The following is a 20,856-nucleotide window of genomic DNA, read 5'->3' on the forward strand; positions in this document are numbered from 1 at the left end:
ATTTTTTCGATAATATATAGAATTCAATAATTATTAATTTATATTTTTATTAATGTATTTAGTATGATTATTACTTTGGCCCATTAGCTCATATCGGAAGAAATTATTATATAAACAAGATTATTACTTTATCCAATATTCATTTACCAAGGCTTAACTGTAATAGATAATTTTATCAGATCATTTTATTTCGTTTTTATCAAAAAAAAAATTAAGTCAGTTTAATTAGTTAAAAAATTTAATTTGTTCTTTTTTAATTAATTAGGTTTTTTGATTCGATTTTGATTGAATATTCAGCCCCAGTTTCTATTAGGCGCGCCTATTTTGCATCGGTAAAATACTCCGCTGGAGCACTTTAAACGTCGTCCATCCGCGTCATTCGGTTCGTTGTCGCCTGGTACGGGACCCACTCGGTGTCTCGCAGCCGCATTCGGCGAGTTGCTTTCATCCCACGGGTCGGGTTCGTTCGGGTATCGTATTCATTAATTTTGTACTTCTTTTCGAAGTACAATGAAATGATGGATGAATCCAGGAAGATTCGCATATTCTTATTGGTTGCGGGTTCGATTCCATTAGGATCCGATAAGCCATTCGAAGAGTGGGTGCCGTGCCGAGGTAACTGGTAGGCGTTCCGTTTGAAGGCGTAAAAAGGGCGCCGCTCGAGCCGGCGGAGGGGAATAGACGAAGAACTCTCGAGTTTTCGCCGACGTCGCTGCTTTTCTTGCCTCCGTTTCTCCCTAAAGCTAAGAAAAGAGAAGAGGTGAAAGAGGACGACCTCTGCGATGGCCTTCTCGTCTCTTCTCAGATCTGCAACTCCGGCGCTTGGTGGATCTAACGATCGCTTCATCGCTCTCTCCGGAAGTCCTAGCAAATCTTCCTTCAAGGTCCGATCCCGGAATTCCTCCATTTTCCTGCCTCCATTTTTTTTCGTCTGTTTGTTCGTTTTCTTTTCTTTGCTTTTTGAAAAAAAATTTCTCCTCGTCTTGATTCGCTAGGCTTTGTTATTATATTCATTTTACGAGATGAATCCCCGTGTTAATTCCTTTTTTTCTACTTTGACAGTCGATTGTTCATTGCTTTTGTAAGATCTGAAATTTGCCAAGTCTTTTTCTTTTCCCATTTAGTTGACTGACCATTTCATAATTTTCGTTTTCAACTTGTGTTTTTCTTCTGATTACTGATACTTGGCTTCACGTTCTCCCAGGTATCTTGTAGTCGGAGTTCTAAATCGTCAGACAGCATTTCGAGTATTTTCGGTTCTTCACTTCCTTCGGGGGAGGTGTGCTCGTTAAAGTAAGTTCCGCTCCCGATTTACATTCCTCCTGTAGTAATTTGAATGATTTTTTTTTTTGTTCCCTTCAAAAAGAGTGTAAGAGGGATTTTCTCACGCTTTCAGGAAATCTGGTGCGAGAAGAAATCAGCCTATCGAGGCCACGGCAACTGAGGCCCCTCCTTACGTTAAAAGTAAGTTTTGTCTCTGTTACTTGTTAAAGAAATTTTTATTTTTGTTTATATACTTATGTCACTTTATTTTTAGGCTCTTCGAGTGGTGGCAAGACAAAAGTTGGCATTAATGGTTAGTTCAGTTAAGCTTTAGCTCTTTAGGTGTCATTTACTTTATCTCCATTCGGCTTCAAGTGATCAAAATTTGAATTCCTGTATCTGAGACAGAATTTACTTTCATTATAAAAATATGAAGACTGCATATGGCAAGACACATTTGTCATCTGCTCTGTGATTCCATTAAGTTTGTTGACAAAACTATTTATTGCATACTGTCGTCATTGATTTCAGCAAACATACTAAATCTTCTTTGATTTGTTTTACTACCAACTAGTGGGTTTAGGGAATGATTAATGTAGGTTCAATTTCTTTTATTACTCGTGGGTAATATGAGCAAACTGTGATGCCATGCTCCTAAAAAGGAATACTGCATCGCATGCTTGTTAGTGGATGGTTGAACAGATAGCATAAAACAATTCCTTATTGGGCTGATATGACTACACGTCTTTTAAAACAAGGAAGTTATTAGCATCATGATATATGTTTGTTAAGAATAAATACCTGAAACTTAAAATAGTAATCACATGTTAGGCTAGTTCCAGTCTGCTCACATGTGAAGCTGCTAGTTTGCTTATAAATGTGTAGCTCAGCCCTTGGAATAGCTTAGATTTTCATATGAGCAATCCATCCTAACTTAAATCTCCATCATTAATGCACTATAGAATTTTTGAATGGGAAAGTAGTCACTAGTAGATGATTCTTATGAAATAATTTTTTCATATGCCTGTGACAACATCTAATACATTCATCTCGTGCATTCTAGCGGCAATATTTGACTAGACAACTTTGATTCTTGGATATGGAGTTTGAGTTTCCTTACTGAACCTTTCTTTTGATATATTTTGAAGTATTGCTGCAATTAGTCTCTATCGCATTGAGCATCTGAAGTGTATTTTGTCAGGCTTTGGGCGTATTGGAAGACTTGTATTGCGTATTGCCATTACCAGAGATGATATTGAAGTAGTAGCTGTAAATGATCCATTCATTGACGCTAAGTATATGGTAAGAACTGTCAGCAATATTTATGAAAAACCCACAGAAGTAACGATTATGCTTAGCAAAATGCATCTACATTTTATCAGCCCTCAAGATGAATCCATCCAAAACTTCATTTGCATCTGTTACAAAAAATTAATGTAGAAGAATGAAAAAAATAGATCATTTTGGAAGCCATTCTTATTTTTGCATGTTTTTCCAAGTGTAATGTTTATCTTTTAACCTCCCTCATGCCAAGATTTACATTAGCCTATCTACGTATATTTAAAACTATATCTGAAAGTCAATCTGAGTAGAAGCTTCTTCCATCTATCAGTACTAACAGGCATATTTATCATACAGTTTTTAGTAAGTATGTATTATTAATTAATAGAGTGATTTTTTTTTTCAGGCATATATGTTTAACTATGACTCAACACATGGCATATTCAAGGGAACAATTAAGGTTGTGGATACTTCCACCTTAGAGATCAATGGGAAAACAATTGCAGTTACAAACAAAAGGTATTGCATTTGTTATTTCTGAGATTGGTCTATATAAAATGTTGTCACAGTTTTGTATTCTCTTAAACAGTTTCTTCCTGTTGTTACTTTCTCATATTATATGGTTAGATTATAGGAATTAATTTGTCTTTTGTTTAATGAACATTTTCTGTTAAAATTTCTAATATAATTTAGTAAAACTGTGAAATGACTGATAAGGTTGCATTTTGCAAACCAATACGAATGGGATGCATGATTATAGCTAACTGAAACCTGAATGGCCTATAAATGACAAAATAAGGAATGGTAATGTGATAATAACATTTACGATTTTGGAGGCGGCAAGGTGTAAATTTTGAGGCTGAAGCTTAACTCCTTGATAACATTTTAAAATGTATAGTAAAATAACAAAAGAGATGGGCATCTTATCAGAGGTTTATTCTTTCTATTAACAAGCTTGACATATATTTTTTCTGCTGGACAACTCATCTAGTTGTAAATAGCTATATTTGATCTTAACTCAGCTTAACTTCTTTGACTGCTTTCTGTCTTAAATCCACTTTACACTAGAGAACTTTAGTTTTTATGTGCAGCATTATTAACTTCTTATACAAATTTTACTTTGTCAGAAGGACATTGTTTTTATTTTAGGACTTGAAACTTGAAAGTAGTTGCAGGCAATTTGATGCTGTAATTGCATGCATAGGCTAATGCATATAAAATGATTAAAGGGAAATTTAATCAAAACAATTGGTGTTTTGTTGGTTTCCTTCCAATGAGTAGTGTAACTTGAAGTCAGCATTGACCAAATATTTTTTGTCCCAGAGATCCTGCTGAAATTCCATGGGGTGATTTTGGTGCCCAATTTGTTGTTGAATCTTCTGGTGTGTTTACAACAATGGATAAAGCATCAGCTCATCTGAAGGTCTGCCTGATTCTGTTTTTTCCACACTGAACTTCATTATAAAGCATTTTCTGTCCAAATTTAACCGAACTATTCTCCTGGTTGTTTTCCCTTTTAGGCTGGTGCCAATAAAGTAGTTATATCAGCCCCATCTGCTGATGCTCCTATGTTTGTCATGGGAGTGAATGAGAAGAATTACACACCAAACATGGATATTGTTTCTAATGCAAGCTGCACAACAAACTGTCTTGCTCCTCTTGCCAAGGTACGCTATTCTAGAAAACTGAGGCCATTTACTCTTTTTCCTACTTCATGAAAAACTGAGCCATGTCCTTGTAACAAATAAGTTTTAAAGCTAATGTTAACTGCTATGCAATTTGTAAAGCTTTGATAATTGTCTTTTGTTGATATGTGATTCCTCTACAAATTCTATAATGTGATGTATGTTTGTTATTCTCTTGATAAATCAGTTCCATCCATTTTCACTTTTTACAGGTGGTACACGAGGAGTTTGGCATTGTGGAGGGCCTTATGACAACTGTTCATGCAACCACAGGTTTTTTCTCTTCAGCCACTGAATGATCATAATTATCAGAATATGCTTCATAATTTTTTCAGAATGAAATACATTTTATTCACTTATTTATGTCTTCCCTCTCTATTTTGCAGCAACACAGAAGACAGTTGATGGCCCTTCAAATAAAGACTGGCGAGGGGGGCGTGGTGCTGGCCAAAATATTATCCCTAGCTCAACTGGTGCAGCAAAGGTGTGATTGAAAGTTTGTTGCAACATTTTTTTGTAACATTCATGTTGAATAATTTCCATCTTCTTGTTAAGGCTGTTGGAAAAGTGCTTCCTGAGCTAAATGGGAGGTTGACTGGGATGGCTTTTAGAGTTCCCACACCCAATGTTTCTGTCGTGGATTTAACTTGTTGGCTTCAGAAAAGTGCTTCATATGAGGATGTGAAGGCAGCAATTAAGTAAGTGATAGCTAGAATTAGATAATTTTCTGTCATTGTCTTTGCTGTTTGTTGTAGTTCAGTTACTTATTAAACTGAGTATCACTATGGGATGCCATGTTTTAATTAAAATGCAGATGGGGGCATTCTATTTACTATTGGTGTCTTTCTTAATAGATATCTGATTACATTTGAAATCCTGCAAATGACTTAGTTTTTTATCAGCTCTGTATTTTTCATAAATATCATGATTTTTTCCAGCTGTTTTACATGTTTTATACTCTGGTTCTATCTGACCAACTTGGGCTATAGTTTGTAAAATGAAGGCTGAGCCCATTGAGTGTTAGTCTTTCTTTAACTGTGAACATCCAATGTTAGACAAGGGCCTAATAGGGTCATTAACTAGAAATGTGCTCGTTTGTAGAGAAAATTGCTCCCAGTGTCCTGATATACAGATAGGATGCAATGGAAACTAGTTACTGGAGTTTGATTTTTTTTTCCCCTAGAAGTTGGCTAATGTCTAGTGGGAAGAGAGCATTGTGTAAATTGGTTCTCTGGAAACTAATATTGAGCACACATTTTATATAGGAACAAGGTTGTTTGTTTTCAGTTATGTATATATTTTATGTATGCATTTTTCTCTGTCTTCCTCTTTTCTACAATGGGATGGACATGCTGATATTTGAGAATGTCTCAGATATGCATCAGAAGGTCCACTTAAAGGCATACTTGGATACACAGATGAGGATGTAGTTTCTAATGATTTTGTAGGTGATTCAAGGTAAAAAAAAAAAGAGTTTGTTTCATGGTGTTCTAGACTTGCCAATCACTACGGATGATATAAATACCATTTATTTTTTGCCAGGTCAAGCATTTTTGATGCCAAGGCTGGAATTGGACTAAGTACGTCTTTTATGAAACTCGTTTCATGGTATGACAACGAGTGGGGCTACAGGTTAGGACTATGACACTCTGTACCTTAAATTTAAAGTCCGATTTGATCTCAACAATTCACAACAGAAACCTAAATTTGCTGGGTTTTTTCAGCAACCGAGTGCTGGACCTAATAGAGCATATGGCCCTGGTGAATGCAAAAGCAAAATACTAAAATGTGCTATCCAACCCGGACGTATAGAGATGCTGCTGCTAATTCAATTTTTTTACAATATATATGGACCAAGCACCCCATTTGTTTGTGTTGATGTTAAATACTCAAATATATTCTTTCTGATAGTTCAATGTACTTTCCTTGTGTAAGTATTCTTAAAATATTAGTTGCTATGTTTAAACAAAACTTTTGATATCAGCAAATTCACAGATCGAATTGTTTACTCAAATAATGCAATGTAGTTGTTTTGTTAGAGCCTTCAGATTTTCACGTGATCATTTTTCAGGATTCTTGGTGTTATATTCTTAGATTGATCTCAATCTTTCAGGTGGGACTGATCTTCCAACCCCACCTCAAAGATTTATCTGCATTTTAGCCAGATGATAGAAGGAGGTTCAACAAGAGCACGAACACAGGAGATGCATTCCCTAGAACTCAAACCCTGACCCTGTCCACTACAAGTAAACTACCATACCTTATAATAATTTATCTTTAGAAACAATTAAATTAATTTATAAATAAGATGGCTTTAATTGAAAGGAATTTCGGTCGTACTAAAGTATGATCTAATCAACGACCCCTAAAAAGTATGGTTATACAATTCTAATTTCATTTTTGTAAGCTAATTGATATTCCAGAATATGTCACTGCAAAATATCCAAGCCTACTAAATAATAAATTATAAATTACGAGTTTAAACATTGATAAGGAAACACAAGTGGTGGAACAACTTGATCGTGCCATAAACACATAATATCAGTTACAGATTCAGAATACTTGATCATCAATACGTTCTAAATGCATATAAAGAAGTCGGATACAGTTTTGCTAGCAGTCATGGATCCTTGATATAAATGACGTTCTTGTGGAGTGCAAGTTATGCTTGAGGCTGGCTTGGACAATCATGCTTCTTAAATCTCGTGATCTCAACACCCAAATGGTCTATAGTCCCAAGAACAGCTACATGGGGTTTCACAACCTTTACCCGAACCGCGGAGATCTGAGAGAAAGCAAGCAATGTATCTTTTGCGATCAGGTGAGCCACAGACTCAATAAGGTCAAGGGATGGACCCTCAACAATCTTTTTGGCAATCCTGCACCACAATAATGTATGCATCTAAAGTCATCCAGAAGCCCAGTACCCAATTTGCAACAGGTATTTTCAAATTGCAGGTAATTGCAATGCACATGATACTCATTCTCTATTTTTTTCCCCTCTCTACCTTTAAAAGATGAATTAGCAAAATTTGATGGGAGAACGATAGAGGAACCTGGTATCACCTTTTTTCCCACCTTAAGGTAATATGAACATCAACGATTACATTTTTTAGCAAATTAAAATTTGAATTATAAAAGTAAGGGATACCTGTATATATCAGTGTAGCTGACAGTGTCAAGCAAATCATCAGATTCACCAGCCTTGCTTAAATCTAACCACGCATCCACATCCACCAAGAACTTTTGGCCAAGCGTCTTTTCCTCTTGTTTCACACCATGAAATCCATGGAACAGTAAACCTCGCAGTATCAGCTTGTCTTTGTCGACAAAATCAGATTCATCCATAACTACCTAGCAACTTTGATTATGCCTTCATTCAATGTAATCAAACATTTTCAACTATTTAGTTGTTATATTAGTTAACGAGTATAATAATGACAGAAAGATAAGAAGTATTAGACTCAATCACAAATTGACAGCCAGAAGAAACACCATACTTCACTTAAACATGCTTTCATTAAGTCATCATTATCACAATACTGAGCTCTAGAAAAATGCTGGTTCGAGGTTTACAAATAGATCTATCTTCAGATATTTGCGATCTTATGCAGTCACCAAAAAAACCTGTCAGATATTGGATTCTATCTATCAAGAAGGAGAGGTTCCCAACATATATATTCAGATGCCATAGATAAAATGAACAAGAAACTGTCAGGATGGAAAAAAAAATGCACATTAACCAAGGCCAGCATGACCAGACATGTGACAAAAACGAAAGAAGCCAATGCAATTTTTACATATGCAACACACCCGTGTTGTTGCAACATGAATGGAGAGAGTTGGACAAAATATGTTAGGCTTTCATATGGGGTGATACTATGATATGCAAGTGGGCTTGGAATCAAATCAACGAAAGGACATAATTTTAACCTCGCTTGGGAAGTTATGCAACATCATCATTTCAGATAATAGACAAATTTGGGTTCAAGTGGTCGTTGACAATTATGGAAGAGGAAGAACATCATATTTCATGGCCAAAAGTCTACTCTATATTTCAGAGGAATGTATTTTCCACTTGGAGAGAACTGCATGGTGGTTATGCATGGAAGCTCAGAGATGGTTAACTGATTAAATTTTGGACTGATCAGTGGGGAAATGGATGTGCCGCTATAGAATTCTTCAATGACAGAAAATTCAGCCGAACATGTGCAGATGACAGTAGCTTCAATGGTTCGAGCAGATGGGACATGGGGGTGGGAACTAATATAGGATTGGCTACCTTTCTTCCTATTACACAGGTTGCTAAATTCTCATTGTGGCCTCTTCTTAAGGAGAGCGGGACCAGCACTACTGACAAAAGATTGGTAATGAGCATTGTAAAGACTGCTTACCTGTTTCTGAGAACCAAGATAATGTTTCATCCTCAGTTGACAGCAATGATTGAAAATGAGTTTAGAAATGGCATGGCCGCACAGAATCCATCTTTTCTTTTGGAAAATTTACAAAGATGGTTTATTAACAAATTCTAAATGATGTAAGCGCCACATTTCTAGCACAATTGCCGTGTTTATAGCCCGAAGGAAGAAGAAACAGTAGCACATATGTTGCACTTGCAGGATATGATGGTATAATAGTATACTTATTTTTAAGTGAATCCGATCACAAGGTTTGGCTTATGAAGAATTTGCAGCATCCAACTGAGGTACTTCTAAGAGTGAACTGTGTGACTTTGTTCAGGCTGCCTGTTGGTTGATCTGGAAATGATGCAATGAGCATGTCTGCAATACGGAGCTAGATTTTCCATATAATGGCCACGGAGAATTATATCTTGGGTCCAAGTATATGCCAAGGCTATGGAATGGAGTGTGGCTGAAGCAACAACTCACATGGATGCCAACATTTCAAATTCTTAGTAGTGCATGGAACTAAATGCTTCATTGGGAGATGACTTTGATGCTGTTGAACTAAGGATAGTCTTGAAATACCATGTAGGGGAAGTCTCGGGGTGTTTTATGGACAACACAAACCCAACTTTATTCTAAATGGAGAATTGCAGGGAATTTTGCAAGGCACGCAACTGGCATGGCAAAAAAATGAGTGGCAGTGCTTACAGATTACTTTGAGCCTTACAAGATTCTAACTGATGGAGGAGGTTGTCTGACATATATCAAACTTTAGTGAGCAGGTTTATAGAATGACTATCTCAAAAGGAATGATGAACTGTAATCAAATTCAAATCCAGAAGAGGTAATATGCATGCAGACCGACTAGCCAAGGAAGCGAGACACTTGCAACGCCAAAAAATTTATTTTAAAAGATCTTCCAAGACAAGTCTGATGAGTGCGGATAGTGGGGAGTTACAAGTAATAGTGTAATGCTGGTTTAAAGATGAAATCAAATGACCATGTTCCGGTCCTCCTTTCACATACACACAAAGAAGATCTATCTTCATAAAATTGGAAGTGAACCTTGTGTCTAAAGATTGCCAAAGTCAAATCAACAAGTTGCTTGAGTTGTTCTTCCATTGCTGGAAGAGAAGTTTAATCTTTGGAAAAGTTCAACACAGATGGTTGTGTCGGGGTGAAGCCACCCTACCAATAAGATAAATCCTTGAATAGACCACTATGAGATAAAATTGACAGTCTAGAATGCAGAATCACTTTCACTAAAAATCAAAAGACACAATCTTCATTTATCATATTAAAGCAATCTGCCAAACACCTTATGTATAGTTGGGAAAAAAAAATCTCCTCCAACACACCGAGATAGGAACAATGATACCAAAAGCGAAAAAAATGTTGCAATATAGTTCGACCTGAGCTAACTTCAAGAAAACAATTCAAATCTATATGATATGATAGGGGGAAAAAAAGCATAGAGAAACCCAAACAACTTGTTACCTGCACCTCACATATAAAATCTCTCGATTGTCATTGTACATACTCTTCTCTCAAAATAAATGGAGAAAGCAAACTAAATCTAACCTCAGACACTCATCTGACAACCAAAACTCTCTCTGTACATGCTCTTAGGCATTCCATGTATCCCAAGGCACTTCCACAGCTCGAGAAAGCTTCATAAGGTGAAAAAAATCCCCTCAAAATACTTTTTAAAAGTTCTAAGCCAAAGCTGGGTGTCAAATCTACTGCATTGCCTTGTAATGAATTCATCAGTTCACTGTTAAGACAAGCTAAAAAGGTATACTCGATTGTAAAATCTGATTTAATTGGTCACAGATCTTTTTAAGCATTGCATTCTTGTTCTTAATTCTTCCGTCAATAAAAAATTTCAGGGAAGCATAACAACAAACGGATCGCACGAGATGAAAAAAGTCAACACAACTAACTGGAGAAGGGAGGGAGGGAGGGAGGGAGGGAGGGAGGCGTACGCTTGACTTTGTTGCGTTGACAACGTCCCGATAGCCGCCGGCGAACTCACTGCGTTCAGCTGATCTTTTGGGTGGCGAATTGCTTACGCGTAAGCGCTGCTGTGCTAAATGTGCCCTACCTGGAGCGCTGCTGTGCTAAATGTGCCCTACCTGGAGCGCTGCTTCTACTTTTATAGGCACAGCAATAATGGGCCTTATACTAGTTCCAGGCCCAACAATAGCCTTGGTTTTCATTGGTAATTAACCATGAACACTCCGCATAATCAAGTTAGCACTTGGATAATGGATGATTATTATTAAGATTATAAATAAGTCAAGTTGAATTAAATTTTATTATATTTAAGTTTATTTGATAAGATAATTAAATTAAATTTAGTCAAGCAGAGCCTATAGTCAATCTGTTAAAATAATTGTTCAAATTTGACTTATTTTTTTTATGTGCTTGGTTCAAGCTTAGGTTGAATTTGATTGATTTAGATGTTATCGATCTCTCAATTTAAACTTGTTTAATTATTTAAAAGTTTTACGTTTTAAACTTGTTGATTGGTTATTGAGATTGATGATACAAACTTGTTTATTCATAACATTTTTTATTTTATTTCCGTGTTAGAGAATATGACTTTCATTGACGAACATAGTTTATGAACATGGTTAGACAAATATTATTCATTGTTCACGAAAATTATTCGCGAACGGTGTTCACAAACCCTATTCACGAAAGTTGTTCATGAATATTAATGAACAAAATACATATGTATTCAAGTTTGTTCGTTTAATTTAACGAATCGTTAAAATTTATTCATTTAATTGATCTTATGTGTACTAAACGAACACAAATAAATTTTTACCAAGTCGACTCATTTATAACATTAATTGCCACTAAAGCAGCTCGATTACCGTGATTTACTCAATTGGATGGCACAAAATTGTCTCTCTTTTTCTTCCCAGATCGTATGTATCGTCTCCTTTCTGCCGCAGATTGAATGCAAACAAACCACTAGCTCGATTTGGTTCTTCGTTCTCGACAACCATACTCCTTGGGAAGGTTCTCCTCTTCCAGATCGCATATTATGGAACTAAAAACTAAAGGTAAATGAGCAAACTCTCTGTCAATTTGGTCCAAATGCCGTTCATTTTAAGATGCTTCTTTTCACCTACTTCCAATCTTCGATCAGATAAATAAATATAGAGACTTGCAGGTTGAAAATGATGCGCGTAAAAATTCCAAGTTTCTTCTGAAATTTGAGGCTTCTTGTTACCATAATCTTTTACTCTCACCAAGTTCTTAGTTGTAGATAGTAATTTAACTATGACCTAACTTGTCGATGTTAGAGAGGGCCAAACCTTAGTTGGATTCAAGGCATGATGAACCCTGATGCCTTAGAGTGCGTATGATTGAGATACAAGATGCAATTTAAGTTGACAAATAGTTGAATTACTTGAATACACGCAATTTCTTGTTCCATAAAATTTCCTTTCACTGTCATGGTCTATTTCACTGGGGATCTAGAAACAAGAAACAAATACACAGAAAAGCTGTTATTGGCACACCAACAAGAGATGGTGATTGGTGTTGTACGAAGCCTTTGTGTGGCTGTATTCACTTTCCATAACAAGTATCTATTCCTTATGAAATCAATAGCTGACAAAATATAACCTTGTTTGACAAGAAAATTTAGGAACACAACACTATAATTTCTCTTCCTGAACTATTCTTGTTGCGAGTATACATCTGATTTTCTTCTGCAAACATGAAACAAAAGCTTATTAGAAATGTTTCAAGGAAAGCAACAGGATGAACCTATAACTAAGAACCTTATAATGCTGTTGAATGTTGTTGTGAAGATTCAATCTCATTGGCGTGGTTATCAAGTGGCATATATTGAGACATGATAGCCATTATCTCAGAGTCCATGTAAGACTGCAAAAGAGAAGATTTACAGTATCAAAGTTTCAACTATTAATCAGAGAAAATTTTTAGCTGGGTTTGTTTTCGAGTCGAGTTGGGATTCACAAACTTACTCTGAGTCTATACTTGTAAAATATATAGCCAGCTAGTCCAGCACCAGCTACACATGATAATTCTAGGATTGCCAAGTTCCATCCAAACCTCAGCCTGTTCCTAACTGTGTTGCAACAGAAAATTAACATAGGTAGTGATTTTGTTAGGCCCAAAGAAGAAAGTTTATTATAGATACCAAGTAGATAGGTGATTCTCCATAAAGTGAAATCTAAAACAATATGAGAAAGATGAAAAGTATAAGAGCAATTACCCTAGTAGGGATCTTATCTAATCAGTAGTTCCTAAAGAGAGCTCCCAAGTTGTTTTTCTCGAACAAGACGCGCCTCCACTAAATAGATGAAAATACTCACACCCTTCCCATCTACTCTGACTTGTTTGGGACAATGGAGTCCACTCACCTCATCTCCAACTACTCCAATTCCGTCTGACCACTCTTACTCTTTTCCTCGCCTCTTTTTGCGACTTTGAACTGCTCACCCAGGCCTAGAGGAACCGCGTTCCCCAGTCAATGGAGATGACAGCAACAGAGAGTTTGATGATGGCCTCCTAATTAGAGACCTCCTAGGATAAGTACTCCAAAGTATAATGATCTAAGACCTAGTCTATAGGAATGCAGAGTGGGCATCTTGTTTAATGTGACGTTTCATGTTTTGCAAATTCAAATGTTCATTACCAATTGACTAGTAACTACAATGCAAGCTCATTCAGAAATGCACCACTCTAAAACTTAGATACTCTGATTCATAATAGGCACGTTTAGAACTTTGAGAATAGATAGTATCATATTCACCAACAGTATTGATAGATCTTTAAGATTCATTTGTGTGATATAAATCCACAACTTTTTATGGTATTCTTTACTAATTTGTTTTCATTAATAGCTTTTCATACCTATGCATGCGTCCTCCTCCTTTACGTACAACAAGTCACCCTTGCAATTGCAGTCATATCCACCCCATTTATTCTTACAATGACACTCAGGACAATTGCAAGCAAGCTTCTCTTTACATTCATCAATATCTATCACATACAGAAAACATATATGATTATTCTTATAACTTTCATCGAAATCTACAATGGAAATGTTAGGAGTCATTTTCCGAAAATTAAATGTGACAGTTGACAAAATACCTTCACATTTATAGCCATCTCCCTGGAATCCTTTAGGACAGCGGCAACCAGTCAACTCTGAATCCTTCAAGCAGAAGATCAAAATTTATAGGTTTAGCTAAGAGGGACAAAATTATAAAATGAAAATTCAGGAATATATTAGGCTACCAAGCAAGCAGAATAAGTTTGTTCTCGAGTCTCTGTCCAGCAGCCTCCATTTCCCATGGTACATCTTCCTGGTCCAACCGCTGAATATCCATTATACAAAATGGAGAAGAAATTCATGATCTCTTGGACCTTATAGACCTAATAAACTATTAAAATTCTGCTTGCTGATGGTTGAGAATATAGAAGGCTGTCAAGGAACAACTATTTTTATTTCTAGAGCAGTAGTTACCTTCACAGGATGTGTACCCATCTCCTTGATATGGGACATTATTCACTATAGGGCATACACAGAGTCTACCTCTGAAAGTATCCTAAAGAATTCAAATTGACATAATTTATCTAAAATGCAACTTCAAATCCTATAAACAATGTGATTAATGACAAAGTACCTTGCAGGCTGTGATATTTAATTTTGGGTGCTGCCAACAACCACCATTTGATCTAAGGCACTCATTTGTTTCAATATCTGAAAAAGAATAAAGCAAGCATGAATCACCCACTCGTTTTGGCATGCAGTTCAGTAGAAATGAATAGTCATGCAAACCTCCACTCAAGCACACAGGAGGTTCGGTAGACTCCTTGAATCCTGCACATATAGCCTTCAGCACAGCACTCCTCTCTAATTTTCCTTTTTGTGGACAGAAAAGTATAGTCTTGTTATTAGCACTAATGTTATAAAATGCTTTTAATTAATACTAGTCATTTGCTAATAACAATGACAAAACCTTTCTAGACATGTGCTTAGTTTAAATCAAATCCAATAAAACCTTAGGCATCAAAATATAAACTGTATTATGAGTTGAAATTCAGATGTTTTAAGATGAGAGACAAGGGATCATAAGTCATACCTCGATATTGAACATTATTTATGACTAAGGTGGGTAGAATAGTGATATCTCCACGAGAACCATGCCCAAGCTACCATAAGAAAATGTTCAGCATATCAGCTAGGCTACTTGAAAGATGCAGCAATCTGTCCACACCGCTAATTCAGTACTTTCGTGTTGTGTGATTATTGAGCAAGTCTCATTGTACATTTTTTTGCTATTTTGTCATAGTGCATGAGAAATTGAGAATGCAATACATTAATTTAACTGAGCATCTAATCACCATGCGATTGGAACTCCTAAAACTTCAGGTTCAAAAAACTGTTGGATCGTTTTTATTGCACATTTGATGAAATGTTATGCTTCTGACGAATGCACAGATATCCTTATCAAATTTCCATCAGTTTTAATGTAAAATGCCCTATTGGTCTTCTTTTTCAGTTTAATCAAAGTTCCATAGGTTACTTGGTTAGTTTAATGGTAAATCTGTGTTAACTAATTTTCAGTTTTAAGTACCTGGAGTTCCTGCTCTATCTTTAGTACGTCATTACTGACACCTGCTTCTGGATCCCCCATGCATTTGTCAATCTTGTCCAGAGGCAAACCTGGTACATCAAGCTGAGCCATCTGAGAAAAAGCCTTGTCTATCAAGACGATCAAGGAACTGGAATGGTATGTTTTAGGTTGATAGACTTGCCAAGGGATCTGACGACCTCTTCTGCACAATCTCTGCTATACCTCTTGTTTTTCATCGAGCATCTGGCATGGTAATCAGTGACAAAATCCCACCAGACCCAGGGCCGACCTGTTGCATTCCCGATTCTATGAACACAGAGCTGCCTTAAGTTCTCGATCACTACGTCCTTGCCCTCATACCCCTCACTGAAGTCGTGCTCAGGATCAGGTGCGCAGTATCTGCCTCTGTTGATGCACTGAGACTTACATCGTTTGCTGAGCTTGAAGGCCTCAGGGCAGCGCCAGGTGATGTAGAGGGGAGTGAACTGAGTGAACCCTCCCTTCTCGAGCAGTTGCGCATGGCCCTTGAAGTTCTTGACGAAGCTCATCTGTTCGTCGCAGCGAGGGCCGCACTCGTCATTGCTGTTAGTCCAGAACTCGTATTCGACCCTTTCGTCGGGGTGAGGCATCGACTCCCTCCAGTCCAACTTTACGATAACCCGGTCAGTCCCCTCGGTCAGCGCCATTTTGAGGGTCTCCCCGAACTCACGGTTTATGAGGACGGAGGGAACATTGATCTTCTCGATGTATTCCGAGGCTTGAGCATCCTCTGGGTCTTCCATGGTCAGCAAGGGCTCGTCGACGTTGTCAGCCACTAGAACCGCAGCTGCACCGGCTCGCTGGGCATTCCATGCCTTCAAAGCGAAGTAACAATCTGGATCAGGATTCAGGTGGGTGGGAACACTACGTCAGGATCATTGAACAGTGCCATAGTAGCAAGAAACAGCTCATGAATTGCTTACCTCCTCGGTCAACGAGAAGGATGACAGGGCGCCTGGTCCTGGACTTGAAGGGGGTGCCTCCGAAGGCGTCGCAGGCCGTGGAGTTCTTCTCGGGGTACATCACCGTGCCGACCATCGTGCCGCCATAGTGCGGCACGCCGAAGTTGGCGATGGCGCCCTCGTGCCGCCCCCTGATGTGCTCCGGCCGTATCACTCTGACGCCGTTCTTCTCCACCACGAACCGCCCCGACGCTGAGCTGATCATCGTCAGGACGATCAACAAGGCACGGAGGTCGGCCATGTGCTCGAGCGTCCCCTCCCTTCTTCTCTTCTCCGGTAAGTATTTGCTTAGAAGGGTTAAACTCAGAAGGAAGATGATTGAGGTGGAGTTGGTGACTGATTGGTGATTTCTTAATTTATCCGGACCATAAAAAGGAACAAATATCCGTAAATAACATGACAAAAAAGACGATCTGCTCGTTCTAGTAGTTTTTGTCAATTTATTTTTAAGACTAATACATAAAAATAAAATACATAAGAGATAAATTAGACTGAGTATTAGCTATTAATATAGTAGCCAAATTAAAAATGATTAACTACCATCGAGTATAAGGTGATCGACTTAAATTTACAAAAAACTTTCACCGATCACGAGGCTAATTCGGGAATTATATGAGGTGGACGACCCAAAGCTTAGTATCTCTTAGTTACAAATCTTATTTGGAGAAAAAATCTCTATAAATAGACTGTAGTTAGGATTTGAATTGTGGGTGCATGAGAGATCATTGAGCGCCCTTACCACTACACCATAATTTTGAGGGCGTATTTATAAAGATTTTTCTTCCAAACATGACTTACAACTAAAGGATGCTATGTTTTTGGGCCGCCCACTACAAATGTTTCGTAATTTATCTTGGTGGCTGATGGAAAACTTTCGTGGGGCTGGACCGATCACCCCAGGCTCGACATTCCCAACCTGGTCAATCATTTTTGTAAGGACACTCAGTTGTCTCCTAGACCTCCACAGTTTGATTCTAGTTACGATGTATTTATAGGGATTTTTCCTTCAAATGAGACTCGCAACTAAGGGATGTTGGGGCTTTTGGGACACCCGCTATAAGTGCTTTCTGATTTACTCCGGTGGTTGATGAAAAAATTTTGTGGAACTAGGTTGATCATCCTAAGCTCAATGTTACTCAGCCTAGTTAATTATTTAAAATATCGGTAAATAAGTTTGATATTCAAGTTGATAAAAGAAAAATTATTTGTTTAATACTATTAAATATATTAATAAATAAATTCAAATACCAAATGAATTTATATATTAGAGATTTATTATTTTTCATGAATAATTTTTAAATAAATTTACTTATTAACTTTTCTAAATATAATCTTATTTTTTTATTTTTTAAAAATAAAAAATATAATATCTTCAAAAAAAAATACTTTATGTATACTTGGTTTGACTTATTTAGGGTTTCTAAAAATTGACTAGATGGATGATAGAGTGGGATAGTTGTTGGTTGAATCAAGTGGTTCGATAGAGTTGGATGGATTGAACCGATTGGATCTGTTGAGTAGTTAAGACTAGATTGTTTCAGTTGATTGTGTTGGTTGGATGGATTTATATAAGCACAAGGGAAGAGCTCAAATCAATGGTAGATCACCTTCTTTATTTCAATTCGAAATTAACTTGCTGTAACTTGTTCATTGATCATTTATCATCGATTCTATATATGCAACAACCCCTTTTAGGAGCTGTAGTATTTGGTTCATATTGCGGTAGAATGTCATATTCAAACATTCATTATGATCTTAGCATCATCTACAACAATGAACATCTCTTATCACAAGCCCTTTCTTGTCATGCCGTTGCATCTTCTTTGCAGCTATTTATTGCTGCGGTATCCATGAGTGCAAGTCACATTCAACAACAATCAGTGTGAACTTTTCTTTCCAGTTCAGTAATTGTTTCATCTTCCAATTCATTATATATTCATAATACTGTACTAATCTAGTTCTTCCAAACCTTTTAAGTGCTCATTTTTTACTATCAGAATGTGAATTAAACTAAATGACAGCATACATAAAACTAATAACACAATGAACTGTAACAGAAGCCAACATGTAGGTTGACACATTGGATTACTTAGACAAACAAGGGTCTGAACTAGTAACTTTGAAGCATTCACTTCACTTCACATTTTAGCTACGCTAGGCTTAAAGTTCAACAACAAACCTTACGCGATGCCAAATTCACTATCAAGAACTCGACGCAGCTTCGGTATCTGATCTTCTGGCAGTATAACCATCACAGTTACATCACTTCTCTGAGGACAGGGAAGCACCAAAACTGCTCCTTCATCGCCAACCCCGTCGATGCTCAAGTCCACTTTTACGGGCTTCTGGCCCTTGAGCTCTAGTCCAAATAAGTTGATTCCTCTCATATCTACAAAGGTGAGATTTGCTCCATAAAGTAGAAAATCTGGCTTACCACTATTTCTGTCAACCAATTGTTCAACTGACTCCAACTCATCCAATTCCTGCTCAACGATAAGGTTTGCTAGTCTAAACAATCCAACACTGGCAGCCGAAGAGTCTAATTTGACAGTGCTTGTTCTGATGTTATTGCTGAGCATGTCACTGCATTTAGCTTGAGTTCCGTGTCTGCATATGGTTGCCAATTTGAGTTCCTTACCACTCTGAATTTTGGACAAGCACGACCAGAAGAGAGCTGCGATCAGTTCAAACTGGAGTTTTTGCCCCTTTTGCTCCTTGTCAAGCTCAGTTTCTGTGATCTTGAAGGAATGTGTTGCCATTTTACAGGCGTTAGGAAACAACCAACAGTCGTTAGCTATTTCAACTTGCTTAACTGAAGCTGGTGCTTTCTGAGGTGCATAGTCTTGTGCAGTGTTTTGCATATTGCTCAGCTGAAAAGGTTTGGTGGGTGGATCATTGCCATTCAGAAAGTCTCCCCAGAGATTGATACAGTTTGTGGCTGACGCTGCATCTCCTAGGACATGAGACCAGCTGTATCCAATAGCCATCCCTCCACATTTAAACCTTGTAAACTGTTCGACAAGTAGCAGTTTCAAAAGTAAGCCTGTTCGATAAGTATCAGCTTAAAACTGATTTAAAAACTATCTTGCAGTCACTACGACACTTTGAACAGCAAAAATTCAAGCCCACCGAGCAACTTCAAGTCGATTATTAATTGATTTGTACAAACTCACGCAGGGACCACGAATATTATTACAGAATCAGACACACACACTGCACACAGTGCAGTGGTTGACTGTTGGTCACCTAATTTGGAACTAGATTCCACTGAATGCGCTTGCGTTGCTATTTACTATTTACTATTTATTATTTGCAAATCCAGTAATCAAATCTGAAATATCGACTCTGTTCGATGTGTTTCTATGTCTTACTTTAAGAAATTAAGCTAAACTAGAGGCAGTCGATTTGCTAACAGCAAAGAGGAGCTGGAAATCATCACCTGGATGTAAACCAAGGGTGAGAAGGGCAGCTCTGGACCGAGGATCTTTTCCGGCACAAGGCTCCTCCACCTCGGGTCGTCCTCCGCGTCCAGCCACTCCTCCAGCGTCTTACTGCAACTGGCTTCCACGATCCTCAGTCCGCAGTCATTGCACTTGATGAAAGGCCGGCCGGCCTCCGCCCGCCGGATCCTCCCGGCGAGGGGATACAGCACGTTGAGCCACGGAAACATGGGCCTTTTGAGGTCGGTAATGGCCAGCCCGTCGACGACCTCACTCTGACTGAAGTAGTACACAGCTCTCAGGTAGTGGAGCTTCGTGACGAGGTCCATGTCGGCGAGCTCGTGCACGACGGCCTCGCCGGTGACATCGCCCGGCACGACTGTGGAGAACATGTGGCCGTAGACCGCCGACTTTTCCTGCTCGACGCCCATGGCTTGGCTCGTAGCTCTCACAAAGAATAGAATACAATACCAGACAGAGAGTGGTGCACTTATAGAGACGCGAGGGAGCGGTCGATGGCAAGAAACCTTTTGACAGAACCTGGAAACTTCAAGTAAGAAATGGATGATGCTCAACGTTAACTTCAAGATGTAAAATCGTGAATTGCTTAAAAATAGACGGAAAGCAGTAGAATCTTACGCCCATAAAGTTGATGAAACGGCAAGCTTCAAGCTTCAGCATTAATTTTTCCCTGCCACTCTGTAGATTACTCCAATTATGGCGTGAAAGAGATGAAAAAGAGTTGGGGGGCCAATCTTTATGAAGGAACCACTCTCGTGAATATTAATTATGAAACATCCTACTCTGTTCTGTTAGCTGTTGCTTTAGGCCTTCTTAGGCAAAGTTCCTTTTGGAAAGAACTTCCACCGCTCTCATCTTCGTCATGGAAATTTGCAGTGTGATTCGACTGAAACTAACCCAAAGCCAAGGAAACACACACGCAAAAAAAGGGGAAACAGTAATGGTAGTTGGGAGAATTAGGGGATATAATTAGCATTTAAAAGCTCATTTGTCTACGTGACCGATGAGTAGTGACAGACATCTGTCGATAATTATAACGGTACACCTACTAATCAGACAGCGAGTTGGCATGGGCCTCAGCCAAGATGAAGACATGTCTCTCATGCATGATGATAAGTTAAGCATTATGA

The 20,856-nt window shown here is 38.0% G+C and overlaps 4 protein-coding genes across 6 annotated transcripts; 1 reads left to right on the forward strand and 3 right to left on the reverse strand.

Annotated features, from left to right (window-relative positions):
- Positions 1-610: 610 nt before the first annotated feature.
- On the forward strand, positions 611-6,276 carry LOC122004903 (glyceraldehyde-3-phosphate dehydrogenase GAPCP2, chloroplastic-like). The gene is made up of 14 exons (XM_042559753.1): positions 611-884; positions 1,205-1,293; positions 1,397-1,464; positions 1,538-1,576; positions 2,465-2,565; positions 2,951-3,063; positions 3,868-3,967; positions 4,065-4,211; positions 4,442-4,502; positions 4,616-4,713; positions 4,785-4,927; positions 5,604-5,687; positions 5,772-5,861; positions 5,954-6,276. Exons 1-14 carry the CDS (start codon positions 783-785, stop codon positions 6,012-6,014), a joined length of 1,296 nt encoding a protein of 431 aa, XP_042415687.1. The 5' UTR covers positions 611-782; the 3' UTR covers positions 6,015-6,276.
- A 380-nt stretch (positions 6,277-6,656) lies between these two features.
- On the reverse strand, positions 6,657-10,770 carry LOC122004904 (dihydroneopterin aldolase 2-like). 2 transcript variants are annotated; one of them, XM_042559755.1, is made up of 3 exons: positions 10,621-10,770; positions 7,381-7,590; positions 6,657-7,108 (listed from the first exon to the last, which is right to left on the reverse strand). In XM_042559755.1, the coding sequence occupies exons 2-3, from the start codon at positions 7,575-7,577 to the stop codon at positions 6,892-6,894; spliced, it is 414 nt and encodes a 137-aa protein (XP_042415689.1). In that variant the 5' UTR covers positions 7,578-7,590; positions 10,621-10,770; the 3' UTR covers positions 6,657-6,891. The 2 variants fall into 2 exon arrangements, with proteins under 2 accessions (XP_042415689.1, XP_042415688.1); XM_042559754.1 differs by having other exon boundaries at positions 7,381-7,602.
- Positions 10,771-12,435: 1,665 nt separating this feature from the next.
- On the reverse strand, positions 12,436-16,611 carry LOC122004905 (vacuolar-sorting receptor 6-like). Of its 2 annotated transcripts, none has more exons than XM_042559757.1 (12): positions 16,227-16,611; positions 15,446-16,138; positions 15,265-15,353; positions 14,770-14,839; positions 14,466-14,549; positions 14,311-14,387; positions 14,151-14,232; positions 13,922-13,989; positions 13,775-13,838; positions 13,535-13,663; positions 12,643-12,746; positions 12,436-12,541 (listed from the first exon to the last, which is right to left on the reverse strand). In XM_042559757.1, the coding sequence occupies exons 1-12, from the start codon at positions 16,504-16,506 to the stop codon at positions 12,437-12,439; spliced, it is 1,845 nt and encodes a 614-aa protein (XP_042415691.1). In that variant the 5' UTR covers positions 16,507-16,611; the 3' UTR covers position 12,436. The 2 variants fall into 2 exon arrangements, with proteins under 2 accessions (XP_042415691.1, XP_042415690.1); XM_042559756.1 differs by having other exon boundaries at positions 13,922-14,001; positions 16,227-16,610.
- Positions 16,612-18,270: 1,659 nt separating this feature from the next.
- LOC122004906 (protein ECERIFERUM 26-like) lies at positions 18,271-20,540 on the reverse strand. Its single transcript, XM_042559758.1, has 3 exons — positions 20,345-20,540; positions 19,705-20,252; positions 18,271-19,276 (listed from the first exon to the last, which is right to left on the reverse strand). The coding sequence occupies exons 2-3, from the start codon at positions 20,134-20,136 to the stop codon at positions 18,446-18,448; spliced, it is 1,263 nt and encodes a 420-aa protein (XP_042415692.1). The 5' UTR covers positions 20,137-20,252; positions 20,345-20,540; the 3' UTR covers positions 18,271-18,445.
- Between the last annotated feature and the right edge of the window lie 316 nt (positions 20,541-20,856).

This window comes from Zingiber officinale, chromosome 7B (assembly GCF_018446385.1).
Source record: "Zingiber officinale cultivar Zhangliang chromosome 7B, Zo_v1.1, whole genome shotgun sequence".
NCBI lineage: Eukaryota > Viridiplantae > Streptophyta > Magnoliopsida > Zingiberales > Zingiberaceae > Zingiber > Zingiber officinale.

Bases quoted from the DNA above. Each gene is read 5' to 3' on its own strand.
- LOC122004904 (XM_042559755.1), bottom strand. From the start codon at position 7,577: ATGGATGAATCTGATTTTGTCGACAAAGACAAGCTGATACTGCGAGGT. The intron at 7,109-7,380 runs GTATCCCTTACT...ATTGTGGTGCAG, and splicing joins AGCTACACTGATATATACAG to GATTGCCAAAAAGATTGTTG.
- LOC122004903 (XM_042559753.1), top strand. From the start codon at position 783: ATGGCCTTCTCGTCTCTTCTCAGATCTGCAACTCCGGCGCTTGGTGGA. The intron at 1,465-1,537 runs GTAAGTTTTGTC...CTTTATTTTTAG, and splicing joins GGCCCCTCCTTACGTTAAAA to GCTCTTCGAGTGGTGGCAAG. The intron at 4,928-5,603 runs GTAAGTGATAGC...AGAATGTCTCAG, and splicing joins GATGTGAAGGCAGCAATTAA to ATATGCATCAGAAGGTCCAC.
- LOC122004905 (XM_042559756.1), bottom strand. From the start codon at position 16,506: ATGGCCGACCTCCGTGCCTTGTTGATCGTCCTGACGATGATCAGCTCA. The intron at 14,840-15,264 runs GTACTTAAAACT...TTCTTATGGTAG, and splicing joins AGATAGAGCAGGAACTCCAG to CTTGGGCATGGTTCTCGTGG. The intron at 12,542-12,642 runs GTAAGTTTGTGA...TCTCTTTTGCAG, and splicing joins TTTACAAGTATAGACTCAGA to TCTTACATGGACTCTGAGAT.
- LOC122004906 (XM_042559758.1), bottom strand. From the start codon at position 20,136: ATGGGCGTCGAGCAGGAAAAGTCGGCGGTCTACGGCCACATGTTCTCC. The intron at 19,277-19,704 runs GTGATGATTTCC...CTTGTCGAACAG, and splicing joins CACCCTTGGTTTACATCCAG to TTTACAAGGTTTAAATGTGG.